Source organism: Apodemus sylvaticus, chromosome 5 (assembly GCF_947179515.1).
Source record: "Apodemus sylvaticus chromosome 5, mApoSyl1.1, whole genome shotgun sequence".
Lineage (NCBI taxonomy): Eukaryota > Metazoa > Chordata > Mammalia > Rodentia > Muridae > Apodemus > Apodemus sylvaticus.
Window position 1 is genome coordinate 134,699,161 of NC_067476.1, and position 21,582 is coordinate 134,720,742.

General features: G+C 38.0%; 2 protein-coding genes across 3 annotated transcripts in view; both read right to left on the reverse strand.

Moving 5' to 3' along the window:
- Positions 1-21,582, reverse strand: part of LOC127686031 (zinc finger protein 431-like) — a 252,177-nt gene that overhangs the window by 30,263 nt on the left and 200,332 nt on the right. The gene's annotated exons all lie outside the window — the stretch shown is intronic.
- LOC127686033 (zinc finger protein 120-like) lies at positions 276-10,643 on the reverse strand. 2 transcript variants are annotated; one of them, XM_052183845.1, is made up of 4 exons: positions 10,509-10,643; positions 2,729-2,855; positions 2,463-2,523; positions 276-1,390 (listed from the first exon to the last, which is right to left on the reverse strand). In XM_052183845.1, exons 1-4 carry the CDS (start codon positions 10,569-10,571, stop codon positions 412-414), a joined length of 1,230 nt encoding a protein of 409 aa, XP_052039805.1. In that variant the 5' UTR covers positions 10,572-10,643; the 3' UTR covers positions 276-411. The 2 variants fall into 2 exon arrangements, with proteins under 2 accessions (XP_052039805.1, XP_052039807.1); XM_052183847.1 differs by lacking the exon at positions 276-1,390 and having other exon boundaries at positions 2,459-2,523.

The window sequence follows — 21,582 nt, forward strand, 5'->3', positions numbered from 1 at the left end:
GGATGCTGATATTCCACCTTACACCCATGAAAACAGCTAAGATAAAAAAGTCAAGGGACAGCACATGCTGGCAAGGATGTGGAGCAAGGGGAACACTTCTCCATTGCTGGTGGGAGTGAAAATTTGTAGAACCACTCTGGAAATAAATGTGCAAGTTTCTTAAACTGGGAATAATTCTACTCAGGACACAATCATACAACTCATGGGCATATACCCAACCTATGTTCTACCATACCACAGGACACCTACACCATTATGATCAAAGGAGCTTTATTTATAATACCAGAAACTGGAAATCATCCAGATGACACTCAGCAGACAAATGAGTAAAGAAAATGTTTCATTTATACAATGGAATACAATGCAGTTATTAAAAACAAGGACAAAAAGGATTAACCATATTGATTGCATTCATGGGCTCATGGAAAGGATTTCTCTCCTGTATGAACTATGTCTTCTTTTATGATATGTGAATCCAGATGGACTTGAAAAAGTTTTACCACATTCATGACATTCATAGGGTTTCTCTCCAGTATGTTTTCTTTTATGTATTTGGAGCTCACAGTTTTGTACAAAGGCTTTACCACACTGGTTACATTCAAAAGGTTTCTCTCCAGTATGTATTCTTTTATGTGTTATAAGAGTACTATTTTGTGCAAAGGCTTTACCACATTGGTTACATTCAAAAGGTTTCTCTCCAGTATGTATTATTTTATGTCTTAGGAGATGATAGTTTCTTGAAAAGGCTTTGCCACATTGGTTACACTGAAAAGGTTTCTCTCCAGTATGTATTTTTTTATGTTTTAGAAGACTACTATTTTGGGTAAAGGCTTTACCACACTGGTTACATTCAAAAGGTTTCTCTCCAGTATGTGTTCTTCTATGTATTTGAAGATGACTTTTAGATATAAAGGCTTTACCACACTGATGACACACATGGGGTTTCTCTCCTGTGTGTAAACTTTTGTGATATAACAAACCATATGGATATGAGAAGTGTTTGCCACATTGGCTACATTCATAACGCTTCTCTCCAGTATGTGTTCTTTTATGTCTTTGGAGATTACTGTTTTTTGAAAAGGCTTTACCACAGTGGTTACATTCAAAACCTTTCCGTCTAGTATGTACTCTTTGATGGGTTTGAAGATAGCTGTAAGATACAAAATCTTTACCACAATGGTTACACTCATAGGTTTTCTCTCCATCAACTCTTGTTTTATGTATTTGGAGACTACTGTGATATGCAAAGGCTTCAAAATGTTGGACACCTTCATAGGGTTTCTCTCCAGTATGAATTCTTTCTTGTCGTAGGTTATGACTCTGAAATGAAAAGGCTTGCCCATGCTGAAAAATCTCAGAGGGTTGCTCTTCAGTATGACTTCTTTCATGCCTGCAAAGACAATTGGCACATGTGAAAGATTTCTCACATTCTAAACATATATAAATCTTTTCATCTGTGTGAATAAGGTTTACAATTTGGACTAATTGTCAAGGACAACTTGATCTCAATGTATTGCCACTTTGTTTACATCCATGGAGTTCCCCTTCATTGTGGGTTCTTTTGCATCTTTGAAGGCACATGGGAAGGGAAGGACATTGATGACATGGCTCACATTTATAGCACCTTTTCCTATAGGAGTTTATTCACATATTTGAAGAGAACAGGAAGAACTCAGAACTTTACTACCCTGACTTCATTCATAAAGTTTGCTATTGTGTGAGTAATACTACATTTGCAAAGTCAACCAAGGGAAACAGAAGAATTTGCATTCCTAGTACTCATTGTGATATTTTACAGAGTGATTATTTTAAATACCCCTATTAATTAGGAAAACTAAATATTTTTAAATTTCTAGCACATTTAGAAGTCTACTCAATGTGGGGAGCATTGCATATCTTCTAATAGTACAGGAGAGTGAGGGGTTGTTGCCTCTTTCAATATACATATGTTCACGTGGCTTGTATCCATTATAACTAATGACATTCCTATTAAAAAAATGAGTAATATAGGGATTAAAGTTTCTCCACAACAGCTTTATTGACTGTCATAAACTGTCCATCTCACAAAATCTGGCAACATTATTAAAAATTATATGATTGTCACCAGGTTTAGTATGAATATATGTTTATTAGAGGTTTTGGGATATAAACTTTCTGCCTATTCGACGTATCTTTGGTAATATCTATGTGGTAGGAGATTAATTCTACAGCATAACTCTATTGGGCTGAGATTCAAATGGTGAGATGTGTTAAGGCATTATTTCCTTGTCTTTGTACTTAAAGGAGTGCCTTGCAAACATAAATTAGATTCCTGACGTTGTTGTACATGATTTTGTAAGAATTTAATTATCATCTATAACCTAAAGTCATTTTTTTAACCATCTTGCTTTCCTTTGAATTTTTGAGGATGTAATAAAAGTTCTTAGGAAACATATTCTTATCAGGTTGCACATGAATCTTACCTTTCATATCTTCTAGATCTTTGAAAGAATTCTTCAATATTATCATCTTCCCAAACGTAGCCTAAAATGTAGTTCCAGAGAGTGTATATTACATTACTGGAAGTTACACAAAATTTAAGTTACTAAATTCATTGAACTTTAGAACCATGACTGTTTACTGCCCTCATTCTTCATTATTTTCAACTGAAATTACAGAAAGAAATAATAATAACAAAGTAAGAGTTGTCTCTACATTTCAAAAGATCAAAGGAAATTTACTGCCTTACCTATAGCAGTAAGATTCCCATAGGTCTCTACCATCACATCTTTGTACAGACTCTTCTGGGAAGGATCCAGCAAAGCCCACTCTTCCTGTGTGAAGTTCACATGCACATCTTCATAGGTGAGTATACCCTAAAATATTGCATACATGTGGACATTAAAGAATATATTGCTGAGAATATTGTAAATGTATACTTTATTGAGAATACAGTCATATAATTCTGGTATTTCCTCTACTTGATCCATGACAAAAATACTCTAATATAATAACGGCATTTTAGAAGGAAAGTGAATAATGAATGAGGTTCACCTGTCATTTCTGCACCCTGTGAGTAGGACAAAGCCTTCCACATGGAATGCCAATTAACACACATACAGACACACAAGCATACACTTCAACAGTGCTGAGCACGCATCAGATAAACTGTATGAATAAATATTAACCAAAAAAACCCTTATGAGCACGCTGGGTGTATTCACGCCTGCCAGTATTAATCCCAGTAGACAGGAGGCAGACACGGGTACATGCCATTGAGGTGGATGTCAGCCTGGTACAAAATAGTTATTCCAGGACAGCAACAGGTACATAATGAGACACTAACTCCCTTGCAAAAATCAATCAATTGATCAATCAATCAAACAAAAACATAAAAAGAACTCAAAGGTCTTCACTTAAGTTCTTACAAATAATTATGCATTCACTCCAAGTCTGCATTCTTCTTCCAAAAATCTAAAGTGACCCAGGTTCAACAGTAAAATTAATAAGATCTTGACACAAGGTGATGTATGTTCAAACATTTACAAATGGACTGATGAAAAAATTAGCTATATAACATTAATCATGAATCAGCAACATAGGGCAGGAGACGTGGCTCACCAGAGGTATTCTGTGTCTACCAAATAAGTGGATTAAATTGCCAATATTTATATGGAGGAGCACAACTGTCCACTGCACCAAGTTCAGGAGGTCTGAGACCATTTTCTTCATACTGTAAGCATCAGGCACACAAGATGAACATATTCATGCATATAGAAAAAATATTCATATTCATTCAAAAAATTCAAAACAAGCCGCACAGGCAGTAATCATGCCACACATGTGCAATCCAATGGAACATACAAGAAATGACACCAACACATAACATCTTGAGAAACATAATATACTCTCTACCACGTTTCAAAATTCAGTGAAGTTCGTATACCAGCATATACTTATATGTACCAAAACTACATTCTAAATTCATCTGCTAATAATTGAAAAACAAAACAGATCTTCTCTACTGCCACTGAGCAGAAAGGTATATAACCAGTAGCACAGGGAACACCAGAGTGCCAAAACAGCTGAGACAGGGACTGCCAGGGCCGCACCTACACACAGGAGCTGGGCAGTGCCAGAACTCTGTGCTGGGGGAGAGCAGGTCACCCAGGGGTGCTGAGCGAGTCTCGCAGGCCCACAGGAGGGACAAGCAACAGCCAGAGCCAACAGGACCACCTAATACCAGAGATAACCAGATGGCAAAAGGCAACCATAGGAATGTTAGCAACAGAAATCAAGGAAACATCACATCATCTGAACCCAATCCTCCCACAACAGCAATCCTGAGTACCCCAACATACCAGAAAAGCAAGATTTGGGTTTAAAATCACAGCTCATGATGCTGAAAGAGGACTTCAAGAAGGACATAAATAACACTCTTAAAGAAATTCATAGGTAAACAGGAAAAATATCCTTAAAGAATTACAGGAAAGGACAACAAAACCGGTGCAGGAATTGAACAAAAATATCCAGGATCTAAAAGTAGAGGTAGAAATAATGAAGGGAAACAACTCTAGACATAGAAAGTCTAGGAATGAAGTCAGGAGTCATGGATGCAAGCATCAAAAACAGAAAAAAAAAGAGAAAGACGAGAGAATCTCAGATGCAGAAGATCCCATAGAAAGCATTGAAACAACAGTCAAAGAAAATGCAGAATACAAAAAGCTCCTGAGCCAAAACATCCAAGAAGTCCAGAGAACACCAAACATAAGGATTATAGGTATGGAGGAGAGTGAAGACTTTCAAGGGCCAGTACATATCTTCAACAAAATTATAGAAGAAAACTTCCAAGCTGGGTGGTCGTGGCACACGCCTGTAATCCCAGGACCCTGGGAGTCAGAGGCAGGTGGATTTGAGTTTGAGGCCATCCTTGTCTACAGAGTGAGTTCCAGGACAGCCAGAGCTATACAGAGAAGCCCTGTCTGGAAAAAACCAAATCCAAAAAACCACAAAACAAACAAACAAAAAAACCTACAAAAAATACAAACAAAACAAAACAAAAACAAAAGAACAATAAAACAAAACTTCCCTAACCTAAAGGAAGAGATTCATTTGTGTTGTTATTCTTGTTGTTGTTGTTGTTGTTGTTGTTGTTTGAGACAGGGTTTCTCTGTATAGGTCTGGCTGTCCTGGAACTCACTCTGTAGACCAGGCTGGCCTCAAACTCAGAAATCTGCCTGCCTCTGCCTCCCAAGTGCTGGGATTAAAGGCATGCACCACCACAGCCTGGCAAGAAAAAGATTCCTATGAACACACAAGAAGCCTACAGAATTCCAAATAGACTGGACCAGAAAAGAAATTCCTCCTGTCATATAATAATCAAAACACCAAATGCACTAAACAAATAAAGAAATTAAAAGCAGTAAGGGAAAAATGCCAACTAACATATAAAGGCAGACTTATCAGAATTATACCAGACTTCTCACCATATAAAAGCCTGAAGTTCCTGGGCATCCCATTTCTTTTTGATGAGTGTCATACAGACACTAAGGGAACACAAATGCAAACCCAGGCTACTATACGGAGCTAATCTCTCAATTACCATACATGTAGAAACCAAGGAATTCCATGACAAAAACACATTTACACAATATCTTTCCACAAATCCAGCTCTTCAAAGAATAATGAAAGGAAAACACCAATAAAGCAGGGAAACTACACACCAGAAAAAGCAAGAACTTAATCTTTTAACCAACCAAAAATAAAGGAGAACCACACAAACATAACCCCACCTCTAATAAGAAAGTAACAGGAACTGGGGGTGGTGGCACACACCTGTAATTCCAGCACTTGGGAGGCAGAGACAAGCAGATTTCTGAGTTCAAAGCCAGCCTGGTTTACACAGAGAAACCCTGTCTCAAAAAACTGAAGGACAAAAAAAAAAAAAGAAAAAAAAAAAAAAAACGAAGCAACAATCATTTCTCCTTAATATCTCTTAATATCAATGGAATCAATTCTCCAATAAAAAGACATAGACTAAAAGACTGGATACATAAGCAGGACCCAACATTTTGCTGCATACAGGAAACCCAACTCACTCAGAAAGAGGCACTACCTCAGAGTAAAAGGGTAGAAAACAATTTGCCTAAGAAATGGTCCCAAGAAAAAAGTTGCTGTAGCTATCCTAATAGAGAATAAAATCAACTTTCAACCTAAAGTAATCAAAAAAGACAGAAGGACACTTCATAATCAAAGGAAAAATCTACCAAGATGAACTCTCAATTCTGAACATATATTCTCCAAAAACAAGGGAACACACATTCATATAAGAAACTTTAATAAAGCTCAAAGCTCACATTGAGCCCCACACAATAATAGTGGGAGACTTCAACACCACACTCTCATCAATGGACAGATCAGGAAAACACAAACTAAATAGAGAAACGGTGAAACAAACAGAAGTTATGAACCAAATGGATTTAACAGATATCTATAGAACATTTTATCCTAAAACAAAAGAATATACCTACTTCTCAGCACCTTACAGTACTTTTTCCAAAACTGACCATATACTCGGTCACAAAACAGACCTCTGCAAATATAAGAAGACTGAAATAATTCCATGCACCCTATCAGATCACCATCGACTAAGGCTGGTCTTCATTAACAACAAAAACAACAGAAAGTCCACATACATATGGAAACTGATTAACACTCTACTCAACTATAACTCAGTCAAGGAAGAAATGAAAAAGAAAGGAAGGACTGTTTAGGCTGGGCTGTGGTGGCACATGCTTTTAATCCCAGCACTTGGGAGGCAGAGGCAGGTGGGTTTCTGAGTTCGAGGCCAGCCTGGTCTGAGTTCGAGGCCAGCCTGGTCTACAGAGTGAGTTATAGGACAGTCAAGGTTATACAGAGAAACACTGTCTCGACAAAACCAAAACAACAACAACAACAAAGAAAGACTCTTTAGAATTGAATGAAAAGGAAGGCACAACATACCCAAACTTATGGGACACAATGAAAGCAGTGCTAAGAGGAAAACTCATAGCTCTGAGTGCCTCCACAAAGAAACTGGAAAGAAAGTACAATAACAGCTTAATAGCAAAGCTGAAGGCTCTAGAATGAAGAGAAGCAAATACACACAAGAGGAGTAGATGGCAGGAAATAATCAAACTCGGGGATGAAATCAACCAAGCAGAAACAAAAAGAACTATATAAAGAATCAACCAAACCAGGAGCTGGTTCTTTTAAAAAAACCAACAAGATAGATAAACCCTTAGCCAAACTAACCGAGGACACAGGGACAGTATCTAAATCAACAAAATAAGAAATGAAAAGGGAGACATAAAAACAGATACTGAAGAAATCCCAAAAATCATCAGATCCTACTACAAAAGTCTATACCCAACAAAAGTGGAATGTCTAGATGAAATGGACAATTTTCTAGACAGATACCAGGTACCAAAGTTAAATCAGGATGAGATAAATGATCCAAACAATCCCATAACCCCTAAAGAAATAGTGCATGCCTATAATCCCAGCACTCTGGGAGGCAGAGGCAGGCAGGGAGATCTGAGTTCGAGGCCAGCCTGGTCTACAGAGTGAGCTCCAGGACAGGCAGGGCTATATATACAGAGAAACCCTGTCTCAAAAAAAACCAAATCAAGTAAAAAAAAAATTGAAGCAGGTATTAATAGTTTCCCAACCAAAAGAAGCTCAGGACCAGATGGGTTAAATGTAGTTTTACCAGACCTTAAAAGAAGACTGAACTACTAGTGGTGGGGTGCCACGCCTGTAATCCCAGGATTCCGGGAGGCAGGGGCAGGAGGATTTCTGAGTTCCAGGACAGCCTGGTCTACAGAGTGAGCTTCAGGACAGCCAGTGCTATACAGAGAATCCCTGTCTCAAAAAAAAAAAAAATCCAAAAAACCAAAAAACCAAAATAATAATAATAATAATAATAATAATAATAATGACTTAAAACCAATACTCTTCAAACTATTCCATAAAATAAAAACACAAGGAACACTACCCAAATCATTTACTGAAACCACAATTACTCTGATACCTAAACCACTCCAAAACCCAACAAGAAACAGAACTTTACACCAATTTCCCTTATAAGTATTGATGCAAAAATACTCAATAAAATTCTTGCCAACCAAAGCAAAGAACACATCAAAATGCTCATCCACCATGATCAAGTAGGCTTCATCCCAGGAATGCAGGGATGGTTCAATATATGGAAATCTATCAATGTAATCCACTACATAAAGAAACTCAAAGAAAAATACCACATATCACTTCATTTGAAAACACCCAACACCTCTTCATGATAAAAGTCTTGGAAAGACCAGGAATTCAAGGCCCATACTTTAACATACTAAAAGCAATATACAACAAACCAGTAGCCAACATCAAAATAAAAGGAGAGAAACTTGAAACAATCCCACTGCAATCAGGGACTAGGCAAAGCTGTCCACTCTCTCCCTTCCTATTCACTATAGTACTGGAAGTCCTAGACAGAGCAATTAGATGACAAAAGGAGGTCATTGGAATTCAAATTGGAAAGGAAGAAATCACAATATCACTATTTGCAGATGATATGATAGTACACTTAAGTGACCCCACAAATTCCACCAGAGAACTTCTAAACCTGATAAACAAGTTCAGAAATGTGGCTGGATATAAAATTAACTCAAGCAAATCAGTAGCCTTGCTATACTCAAAGAATAAAGAGGCTGAAAAAGAAATTAGGGAAATGACACCCTTCACAATAGTCACAAATGATATAAAATACCTTGGTGTGACTCTAACCAAGCAAGTGAAACATCTGTATGACAAGAACTTCAAATCTCTAAAGTAAGAAAATGATGAAGATCTCAGAAGATGGAAACATCTCCCATGCTCATGGATTGGCAGTGATAATAAAGTAAAAATGGGCATCTTGCCTAAAGCAGTCTACAGATTCAATGCAATCCCCATCAAAATTCCAACTCAATGTTTCTTAAAGTTAGAAAGAGCAATCCCAAATTTATGTCGAATAACCCAAACTCCAGGACTGGGAAAAGTATTCTCAACAATAAAAGAACTTCTGGCAGAATCACCATCCCTGACCTCAAGATCAACTACCGAGCAATAGTGATAAAAGCTGTATGGTATTGGTACAGAGACAGGCAGGAAAATCAATGGAATGGAATTGAAGACCCAGAAATGAACCCATACACCTATGGTCACTTGATCTTTGACAAAGGAGCTAAAAGCATCCAGCAGAAAAAACACTGCACTTTCAACAAATGGTGCTGGGTCAACTGGCAGTCAAAAGGTATAATGATGCAAATTGATCCATTCTTATTTCCCTATACAAAGCTCAAGTCCAAGTGGATCAAGGACCTCAAAATAAAACCAGGTATACTCAATCTAATAGAAGAGAAAGAGGGAAGGTGAACTTATTGGCACAGGAGAAATTTCCTAAACAGAACTCAAATGGCTCATGCTCTAAGACCAAGAATTAATAAATGAGACCTCATGAAACTGGAAAGCTTCTCTAAGGCCAAGGACTAATCAATAAGACAAATTGACAACCTACAGAGTGGAAAATAAATGTTCACTAACCCCACATCTGATAGAGGACTAATATACAAAATATATATGAACTCAAGAAGCTAACCAGAAAACCAAACAAACCAATCAAAAAATGGTATATAGAACTAAACAGAATTCACAAACAGAGGAAACTTCAATGACTGAGATGCACCTAAATAAATGTTCAAAGTCCTTAGTGACCAATGAATGCAAATCAAAACAACCCTGAGATTACACCTAACACCAATCATAATGGCTAAGATCAAAACCTCAGGTAAAAACAGTTGTTGGCAAGGATGTGGAGAAAGCGGAACACTCCTCCATTGCTGGTGGGATTGCAAACAGGTTCAAACACCCTGGAAATCAGTCTGGAGGTTCCTCAGAAAATTGGAAACAGATCTACCTGAAGATCCAGAAATACCATTCTTGGGAATATAGCCAAAAGATGCCCCACCATGTCAGAGGGGACCACGTTCCATGACTATGTTCATGGCGGTCTTCTTTGTGAGAGTCAGAAACTGGAAACAACCTACAAGTCCCATGACAGAAAAATGGAAAGACAAAATGTGGTTCATTTACACAGTGGAATAATACTCAGCTATTAAGGACTACAAACAGATCTTACACCAACACATTAAATGCTAAGGGCAGAACTTCTAGAAGATAATAAAGAAATGAGGGCTCTTGGGTTTGGCATTTTGCAAAGATTTTTCTACACACAAGCTCCAAAAGTTTATTATGGATGCAGACGCAGACTACATAATAATGTTATTCAAACACCATCTATGGATTAAAGGAGAGACTAGAACCACATAGGACCTCACAGGCAGCCATAGCTCTGGGTGCTGCTTACAATCCAGCTGCTGGGAAGACCCACTACACGTGCACCCTTTGCTAAGCTGTTTGTTCCTCCCCTTTATGAGAGATGACCCTGCACTTACCATGTCTGCAGTTTTGAGCTTCTTGTTCCTCCCCTTTATAAGAGATGACCCTGCACTTAGCATGTCTGAAGTTTTGAGCTTGTCTAAGCTCCCTCTCAGCACCCAGAAGACACATTCAGAACAGAACACACGGGACAAATCATGCCAACTCTGTTACAGAGAGGAAATCTCAGTCTTGGGAACCGGAAGAGCCTCCTCCTCTAATGACTGACAGGGCCGTGTGGAGGTTTTGATTGGCTAATGAGTCTTGAGTGACAGGAGCACTACCCTTAGGGTTAGACTGCACTGAAGAGAAAGTTATTCAGTGGTTCCAGCCTGAAACCAATCCTTTTCCAGATCTGCAGATTTACATCTCAGTAGCACTAGTGCCTTCCCTCCAATACTCTACCTGTGTGCCCTCCCACCGAGCCCTAGAAGAACCCATATCTCCAGGCCCCTGCTGTTAAGTCACCTGCTTCTCCCCTTGTGGGCAGAGATCCAGTGCTGAGCTCTTTACTAATTTGGACCTCACCTGAGCTCTAGTCACAGCACTCAGCAGGCACTTACCCTTCCTGGCCGGGCATCAGGCTGGATAGCTTCCATATCCATCACTCAACATTTAGTGGAGTTGTCAATGTGTCCCACAACTGGATCGGGTCCCACAATATACCAACTAAAGAGAGATTGTCAGTAACAAGATATTGTTTATTGCCTTCAGGCTGGGTTCACGTAAACAGCAAGTACTTTTCACCTGATAGTTCTGAGACAACCCTCAGAGCAAAGAAGGCAACACATGGAAAACACTGTGGAGCACTATTGTTAACCAGCATCTCTTCCTCAGTGGGTCTGAAAACAAACAACAACAACAAACTCACAGCTGCATTAGTAAAGGTTCTCCTGGTGAACAAAATGATAAAATGAGTCTCTCTCTACAATGTAATAAAAGTATTTATTAGAATGGCTCTCAGGCCGTGGTTCAACTAATCCAAAACTGGCTTTCGACCAATGGAAAGTTGAAGAATCCAGTAGTTGTTCAGACCATGTGGATAAATGTCTCAGCTGGTCTTCAGCATATACCTGAATTTCAACGAGATAGGCTCTAATGCAGCAAAACAATAAAATAATATAAATAAAATGAACTTGCTATCTAGAGGTAGGACAAACAGAAAAAGTGAAAGATCTGCCATCTTCAGTATCCTTTGTGTTGGTAGATTGCTATCAGAAGCTGTGGCCTAATTTAAAAGTGAATCTTTTCACCTCGAGAGATCCAGATTAAGATTTTTCTCAGGTCCAAAAATAAAATTAAGAAAAATCCCACAGAGTACCCAAGTCTTTGGATTTTAGATAATTCAAGATGTGGCCACAATAAATGCTAGGTCTTTCAGCTTTAGAAAACACCCTCTTTATCACAGGTGCTTTGTAGAAGAGTTTCTATGTAATCACACTTAAAGCTTTATTATATACCTAGAAGTAGACTGATTGGACTCATTGTTGCCTTTAAATCTTTCCCAAGCTCTATTGCATACTAAGTATCCTGGCAAATATTACCCTGGTATTAGATTCTCCCAGTGTGATCTAGATTGACAAAGTCAATCTGCACTGGGTTTCCATTATTAAGTGTTACCAGGGTTTGCTTTCCTATCTGATAATTGCAGGGATCCTCTCAACAGAAGTTAGAACCTCAAGTGACCTGGAATGACTTGGACAGGAAACATTAGCAGTGCCAGTTTGCCAGTCCCATCTGTTCTTCTTTTCTTGGTTCCTCTTGAGGTAGCAGAATGGGAAGAATGTCATTTTAGGGTAAGACTTGTACTTGGGAGATATTTATGGCTACTGTTTAATAAGAAAACATTTCCTTATCTTTAGCCTAAGTCACATTGCTACTGTAGCTGACCTGCTGGAGTTCTTTTGAGGCCAGAAACTGCATTCCCTGTTGTTTAGCTCTTCATCATAAAGCAGCAGGTAATTATGTAAAGGATGAATTGCTAGAGCCCCTTTCTTCTTGTCTACATGCCACTTGCATGTCAGGATAGGAAGGGTTGGGAGCAATAAACTTCTTTGAATCAGGAAAAAGAGTGACATCCACAGAAGAAAACACTTTTATAAAATCAAAACATAAATTCATATATAAATTCATGTTTGCATATTCATACATCACCATTCAAATCAGTTGGGTTGAACTACATACTTATCTCATAATTACATACTTACACACACATACATCCATACTTGCATTTGTATATGGAGCAAAAGACTAAGCACCAAGTACCAGTATAGAAGGGACTCACTAATTCTGGATGAAAATTAAGTTCCAAACTTTATTGCAAAGAGAAAGAAAAAGCTTCCTACATTTTATTGCTAAGTGAATGAAATCCAAGTCTGTAAGGTTCTCTTTTTTAATACTAACCCAGCCTTCTTATTAAGAAAAGACTTATTCTATCCCATGGTAAAGAAGCCTGCCTGTTCTTTCTGCTCTCTTTGAAGCTACTTCCATTTTCCTCTTTGCATCTGCATTCTGCATTTTGTTCTCTTACTTTTTTTTTTACATTACCTTAATATTTCTTTCTATCTATCTTTCTATCTTTCTTTCTTTCTTTCTTTCTTTCTTTCTTTCTTTCTTTTTTTCTTTCATTCCTTTTTTTTTTTTTTTTTTTTTTTTGGTAGTTTCGAGACAGGGTTTCTCTGTATAGCCCTGGCTGTCCTGGAACTCACTCTGTAGACCAGGCTGGCCTTAAACTCAGAAATCTGCCTGCCTCTGTCTCCCAGAGTGCTGGGATTAAAGACATGCACCACCACCTCCCGCTAATTTTAACAATTCTTATTTGAACATTATTAAAAATTAAGAGTTGGGCAGTGATGGCACTTGCCTGTAATTCCAGCACATAGGAGACAGAGGCAGGAAGATTTCTGAGTTCGACGCCAGCCTAGTCTACAGAGTGAGTTCCAGGACAGTCAGGGCTATACTGAGAAACCCCGTTTCTAAAAATCAAAAAAATAAAAAAAAAATAAAAATAAAATAAAATAAAAAAAGAAAGAAAGAAAGAAAGAAAGAAAGAAAAAAAGAAAATATGTACTTGTCTATATAGTATCACTACAAGACAATACTTCTTCATTCATCTGCTGAAATCTATTCAAAATGGTGGGCAAATACCTAGTGATTGTTACACATATATTTAAGAATAAGAGGAAAAGCATATTTTTAGATGAAAATTATTTTATCAACTATAATGAATTTTATGTACAGTAATAATACATTTTATACATACTGTTCCATAATTCTTTTTTTTTTCATTTTTTTATTCAATATATTTTTTATTTCCATTTCAAATGATTTCCCCTTTTCTAGCCCCCCACTCCCTGAAAGTCCCGTAAGCCCCCTTCTCTCCCCCTGTCCTCCCACCCACCCCTTCCCACTTCCCCGTTCTGGTTTTGCCGAATACTGCTTCACTGAGTCTTTCCAGAACAAGGGGCCACTCCTCCTTTCTTCTTGTACCTCATTTGATGTGTGGATTATGTTTTGGGTATTCCAGTTTTCTAGGTTAATATCCACTTATTAGTGAGTGCATACCATGATTCACCTTTTGAGTCAGGGTTACCTCACTTAGAATGATGTTCTCTAGCTCCATCCATTTGCCTAAGAATTTCATGAATTCATTGTTTCTAATGGCTGAATAGTACTCCATTGTGTAGATATACCACATTTTTTGCATCCACTCTTCTGTTGAGGGATACCTGGGTTCTTTCCAGCATCTGGCAATTATAAATAGGGCTGCTATGAACATAGTAGAGCATGTATCCTTATTACATGGTGGGGAATCCTCTGGGTATATGCCCAGGGGTGGTATAGCAGGATCTTCTGGAAGTGAGGTGCCCAGTTTTCAGAGGAACCGCCAGACTGATTTCCAGAGTGGTTGTACCAATTTGCAACCCCACCAGCAGTGGAGGAGTGTTCCTCTTTCTCCACACCCTCTCCAACACCTGCTGTCTCCTGAATTTTTAATTTTAGCCATTCTGACTGGAGTAAGGTGAAATCTCAGGGTTGTTTTGATTTCCATTTCCCTAATGACTAATGAAGTTGAGCATTTTTTAAGATGCTTCTCTGCCATCCGAAGTTCTTCAGGTGAGAATTCTTTGTTTAACTCTGTACCCCATTTTTAATAGGGTTGTTTGGTTTTCTGGAGTCTAACTTCTTGAGTTCTTTATATATATTGGATATTAGCCCTCTATCTGATGTAGGATTGGTGAAGATCTTTTCCCAATTTGTTGGTTGCCGATTTGTCCTCTTGATGGTGTCCTTTGCCTTACAGAAGCGTTGTAATTTTATGAAGTCCCATTTGTCAATTCTTGATCTTAGAGCATATGCTATTGGTGTTCTGTTCAGAAACTTTCTCCCTGTACTGATGTCCTCAAGGGTTTTCCCCAGTTTCTTTTCTATTAGCTTCAGAGTGTCTGGCTTTATGTGGAGGTCCTTGATCCATTTGGATTTGAGCTTAGTATAAGGAGACAAGGATAGATCAATTCGCATTCTTCTGCATGCTGACCTCCAGTTGAACCAGCACCATTTGTTGAAAAGGCAATTTTTTTTCCATGGGATGTTTTCAGCCTCTTTGACAAGGATCAAGTGGCCATAGGTGTGTGGGTTCATTTCTGGATCTTCAATCCTGTTCCATTGATCCTCCTGCCTGTCACTGTACCAATACCATGCAGTTTTAACACTATTGCTCTGTAGTATTGCTTGAGGTCAGGGATATTGATTTCCCCAGAATTTCTTTTGTTGCTGAGAATAGTTTTAGCTATCCTGGGTTTTTTGTTTTTCCTGATGAATTTGATAATTGCTCTTTCTAACTCTGTGAAGAATTGAGTTGGGATTTTGATGGGTATTGCATTGAATCTGTATATTGCTTTTGGCAAAATGGCCATTTTAACTATATTGATTCTACCGATCCATGAGCATGGGAGGTGTTCCCATTTTTTGAGGTCTTCTTCCATTTCCTTCTTCAGAGTCTTGAAGTTCTTGTCATACAGATCTTTCACATGTTTGGTAAGAATCACCCCAAGATACTTTATACTGTTTGTGGCTATTGTGAAGGGGGTCATTTCCCTAATTTCTTTCTCAGCCTGCTTATCCTTTGAGTATAGGAAGGCCACTGATTTGCTTGAGTTGATTTTATAACCTGCCACTTTGCTGAAGTTGTTTATCAGCTTTAGGAGTTCTCTAGTGGAGTTTTTTGGGTCACTTAGGTAGACTATCATGTCATCTGCAAATAATGATAGTTTGACTTTTTCCTTTCCAATTCGTATCCCTTTGACCTCCTTATATTGTCGAATTGCCCGAGCTAGTACTTCAAGTACAATATTGAAAAGATAAGGAGAAAGGGGGCAGCCCTGTCTAGTCCCTGATTTTAGTGGGATTGCTTCAAGTTTCTCTCCATTTAGATTGATGCTGGCTACAGGTTTGCTGTATATTGTTTTTACTATGTTTAGGTATGGGCCTTGAATTCCTGTTCTTTCCAAGACTTTAAGCATGAAAGGATGCTGAATTTTGTCAAATGCTTTTTCAGCATCCAATGAAATGACCATTTGGTTTTTTTCTTTGAGTTTGTTTATATAGTGGATTGCATTGATGGATTTCCGTATATTGAACCAACGCTGCATTCCCGGTATAAAGCCTACTTGATCATGGTGGATGATTGTTTTGATGTGTTCTTGGATTCGGTTGGCAAGAATTTTATTGAGTATTTTTGCATCGATGTTCATAAGTGAAATTGTTCTGAAGTTCTCTTTCTTTGTTGGATCTTCATGTGGTTTTGGTATCAGCGTAATTGTGGCTTCGTAGAAGGAATTGGGTAGTGTTCCTTCTGTTTCTATTTTGTGGAATAGTTTGAAGAGTATTGGTGTTAACTCTTCTTTGAAGGTCTGATAGAATTCTGCACTGAAACCATCTGGTCCTGTGCTTTTTTTGGTTGGAAGACTTTCTATGACTCCTTCTATTTCTTTAGGCATTATGGGACTGTTTAGATGATCTATTTGGTCCTGATTTAATTTTGGTATTTGGTATCTGTCAAGGAAATTGTCCATTTCCTCCAGATTCTCCAGTTGTGTTGAGTACAGGCTCTTGTAGTAGGATCTGATGATTTCTTGGATTTCCTCAGTTTCCGTTGTTATATCTCACTTTTCATTTCTATGTTTGTTAATTTGGATACTTTCTCTGTGCCCTTTGGTCAGTCTGGCTAAGGGTTTATCTATCTTGTTGATTTTCTCAAAGAACCAGCTCCTGGTTTTGGTGATTCTTTGTATGGTTCTCTTTGTTTCTACTTGATTGATTTCAGCCCTGAGTTTGATGATTTCCTGCCTTCTACTCCTACTGGGTGAAGTAGCTTCTTTTTGTTCCAGGGCTTTCAGGTGTGTCATTAAGCTGGTAATGTATGCTCTCTCCATTTTCTTTTTGGAGGCACTCAGGGCTATGAGTTTTCCTCTTAGCACTGCTTTCATTGTGTCCCATAGATTTGGGTATGTTGTGTCTTCATTTTCATTGTGTTCTAAAAAGTCTTTAATTTCTTTCTTTATTTCTTCCTTGACCATGGTATCATTGAGTAGAATACTGTTCAGTTTCCACCTGTATGTAGGTTTTCTATTGTTTTTGTTGCTATTGAAGAGCACTTTTACTTCATAGTGATCTGATAGGAGGCATGGGATTAGTTCGATCTTCTTATATTTGTTGAGGTCTGTCTTGTGACCAATTATATGGTCGATTTTGGAGAATATACCATGAGGTGCTGAGAAAAAGGTATACTCTTTTGCTTTAGGATAGAATGTTCTATATATATCTGTTAAATCTAATTGGTCCAAAGCTTCAATTAGTTTCATTGTGTCCCTGTTTAGTTATGGTTTTCCTGATCGGTCCGTTGAGGAAAGTACAGTGTAACCCGTCCAGCGGGTCAGTTATTCCAGGGTTCCGAAGGGGTGCTACCTGCGGGTCAAAAGGGTGGGGAGAAGGAGGGAGGCCAAGCACCAAGAATGACAAGCCAATCTGAGTTGTGTCAAAGCCTCGTTTAATGTTCTGGGGTACACAGGTTTTAAGGCTTTCAGGAGGGGCGTACCCCAAGGCAAGGACAAAGAAAGGAAGGGCAATCTAGCAGTTTAGCAGGAAGAGATAAGGGTCCTCCGGTGGAGACAACAGGTGTTTGCACAGGCCGGAGCCTGCTGCAGTTATCTCAGGACTTCCTTCCACCGCAATTACCGGAGTCAGTGGGTGATGATGCAGGCAGGATCATTCTGCAGTTATATTCGAGACAATGGCTAAACCAATGCCCACGGGAGAGGCTCTAGTTAATTGTTCTTATATTTTAGCAGCTACCACCTTAAGGCCATGAGTAAGCAATAGTCCGAATAGCTCAGGATGGCTTCCCACATCTCCTCCTTTTTTCTTTCTTAAGTTGAGGGGTGGCTATGGAAAGAGGGTCGGTGGAGAGCCTGTCTTAGGCTATGTGGTTTTGCCCCCACGTCCAGCACCGCAGTAACTAGGCCTTTTTAGATCCTAGTAGGGCAGGGCCTCTGCCTTAGGCTATGTAAGTTGCATCCACTCCTGGCATCACATCCCACTCCAATGGCTTAATCAGGCCCTTGGTGGGTGTGACGGGCATCCAGGTAGCGGACTCACAATAATCCCGTCATGGAGTCACCCTGCAGCCAAGAGGCAGTGTGCATCTGGCTCATGGCACCACAATATTTCCCGTCATTGGCTACTCCACAGCTTATGGCCCTCAGCCACTATTAGGAGCCAGAGGTCACCCTCCCTGGCATTGACGTTTCTACTGCTTATGGAACCAAGAAAGCTCTGTGCCTGCAGCAAGGGTAGAGAACTGAAGGCCGATGGTTGCTACCTCCACGTCTGTCAAGGCAGAATCAATCTGTGATTTAACAAAACTGGTTGATCTGTTAAAGGCCCAGGAGGGGCCCCAAAAGGCTGGAGAGCAAGGTAGAAAGCCAGGGTGAAATCTCAGCATCAGCATACTCTGGCAGCTAGCATGCTCCTTCAGCATCCTGTAGAAAGAACACAAACATGCCTCTTCTCTACACTTAGAGTTCCCTGGCATTAAAATTTAAAATTTTTTATGGTATATAGAGATGTTATTCTCCCCTTTTTTATTATAAAAATATTGTAAAGTTCTATGGACTTGTTCTATAATATCTTATCTTTGCAAATTATGAGGAATCTCAGTAATATGACTAATATTAAATTGTTAATAAGACATCTCAAATGACTGATTATAATAATCAGTTATAATATTTGTCTTAATCTGATTTGGAACATTTAGTATTAAAAAATAACATATGTAACAACTAAATTTATATTTTGTTTCTTATGTTAAAATAGTTATAACTAGAAAGCCTGAAAAGCTGTCAATAGTCATATGTATATTTATGATTAATTTTTTAAATTGTATTTGTATAAATAATTGTAAAAGTTAAGAATTAGTATCATTAAAAAGAAACAACTTTAAGCAATTGTAAGCCATGAGCTATATATATATATTATTAATATAAAAATCAAAAGTTTGATTTTTAACATTTTAAAAGAACAGCTACAGCACCCAATTCAATTATCTGTGCTGAAGCAAGGGGACACTCAAAAGAATAAATATGTGATCTAATTATATGAGCTTTACTCCCATAGTAGATGTATTTTTATAGGATGCATGTATAAATCTATAACAATATAAAAACATGTATAGAGGCAAATTTTTAACAATTTATCTTTTAGATAACAATTATTAATTTTGTCAAAAAGGCTAGTCATGTAATAGATTAACAATTAATAATAATTAATTTGATTGTTTAAAATAAGGAGGAAGCATTTTATCATTCTCTTAAAACATTCTTTTTTAAAAATATTTTTATGATTTTATTTTGTAACATTTTATTATTATATCAAATCTTTATTGGAGGATGTCAAAATCGTATTTGGAGAGATTTTACATTAATGTTCTCTTTGTTAAGGAATGGAAGTGAACATAAACTGTTGACAAATACTTATGGTAGCTTTCTCTAAGTTATGTCTCTCAGTATTTGTTTTGCATCTATCTTGAGAATATCAGAGGCTTAAATGACAAACTTAAAGCAGTGTCTTAGGCAAAATATTTATCTTAACACCTTTTGAAAATCATTTTCTTAAAAACTTTAAAAGCCCATTGTTAAGAGCAAGCTATTTCTTGAGGAATAACTTTCTAATGAAATTATTTTATTGGTCTTTTTTTTTTTTAGTTAGCTTATGCTCCTTTAAAGTTAGAAGTGAATGTTTTTATAATTATCAGAATGCAAAGCAAAAAAACTACCCTCTATACCTATAATAATTTTGTATGGAGTAGACAGGCCAGATTTTAATGCCTTTATAATTTCTATATAGCCTTATTATCTTTTACAGATCTAAGTGTGAACTTTATTTTGAACCATATCTGTATGAATCTGTTAAAAATGTTCTTTTGGCCAGAAACTCTCTAAGTGAGGCCTGCAAGACAAAACTGCATCTCTCAAGCCTCTGCAGCTTTGAGCAGCTTTGAGGCAGCTCTGAGCTTAGTATTAACTCAAATGTAAATCTCCTGATCTGAGTTTGTTATCTCTAAGGTCAGACCTACACCCACCGGTCCTGTAAAGAGTAACCAGACCCCATTGTATGAAGGTCAAATAACAAAAGGAACCTGTAATATCAAAGCATAACTACAATTTGTTGAAAGCAAAACCCAGTTTTAAACAATCTTTTCTCCTTAAAATTAATGGCAAATATATTTTTATATTGTAAAGTTTGTCCATCATCTTGTGTTTGAATGTATGACTTTGTAACTTATTGAAGAGACATTATTTTAAATTGTATTTCTTATAAGTCTAATCTCCAGGCCAAGATTCACACAAAATACCATGTCAATTTAAAAGCATCTTAAAGGCCTGTATTTCCTGGGTTGCGTCATGCCACATGTAGCTAGTTAAGATGGCTCCGACACTGAATCAGCAGTTTTAAACTAACTTTTTTTTTTGTAACATTATACCTTTTAAATCATAACCAATTAATTTATAATTCTATAGTCAAGATATGTAAAACATTTATACCTTTAAGACTAATTAGAAATAAAAATGAAGCGATCATACAAATCTCATAAATTTAAACCAAATATATATATTTTTCTAGCTGTAACTTCAGAGAAATAAAGCACTTTGAACCCAATCATCATCATGATAGAAATTTTTCTAGGAGAATTAACCATTTCCACTTGTCCGGCACCTGGCCCTTTAAGAAGCAGCTTTTTTTCCAGCTGTCTTTGACTCCTACCTTAGAATGTGAGGCACCTCAAATTAGCCTCCTCTGTGTAAACTGCAATTGGCAGGACTGCCAGCAAGATAACGCCTTTTTACCATTTTTTTTTTTTACATAAAACATAAAAACAACCAATCATTCAGCCAAACAAAACAATAGACAACATGAATTGACACACATATAGACAAGTTTTGGTGCACCAAAGACGTACAATAGACAACGAGGGAACTTGATGTCCCAAAAGATCCAAATATCTTAACCTGAACTAAGGAGATCTCCAGTAGGTTTCAGAGAGAAAACAGGACGTCTCCCATTTTCTTCTCCTTTCCAGGAGAGTTTTGAAATAGCTTCTAACCATTATTATTATTTTTTTTTTTGATACCACGTCCTACACATGGAAAAACTGCTTTTCTGTAACCTGCTTTTTCTCTTGTTTAAGATTTAACAAGGGGGAAGGAGGATGCCTAGTCGAACACACACACCTGTGGAGAGGGGAGGAGAGCCCAGGAATTTCTCTGCAGTCCAGGTCTTACATGCTGCCCATGAGCAGTTTTTCTCAGGCCGCCTCAGCAGCAGTCTCTGACTTCTACCTGCACGGGTCTCCCCTGTCCATTTTTGCCTAGTCCCTGTCCAGGGAGATAGCCCTGGGAGAGCATTTGTTGAGCAATAACTTCATTGGGACCACACATAAGGACTTTCATTTGAGAGAGAATGTCTCTTCCCTAGAGGTTAACAGGCAGACCAGGGACCACGAAGGGCTGAGTAGAGCCAGTATTTCCCTCTGTC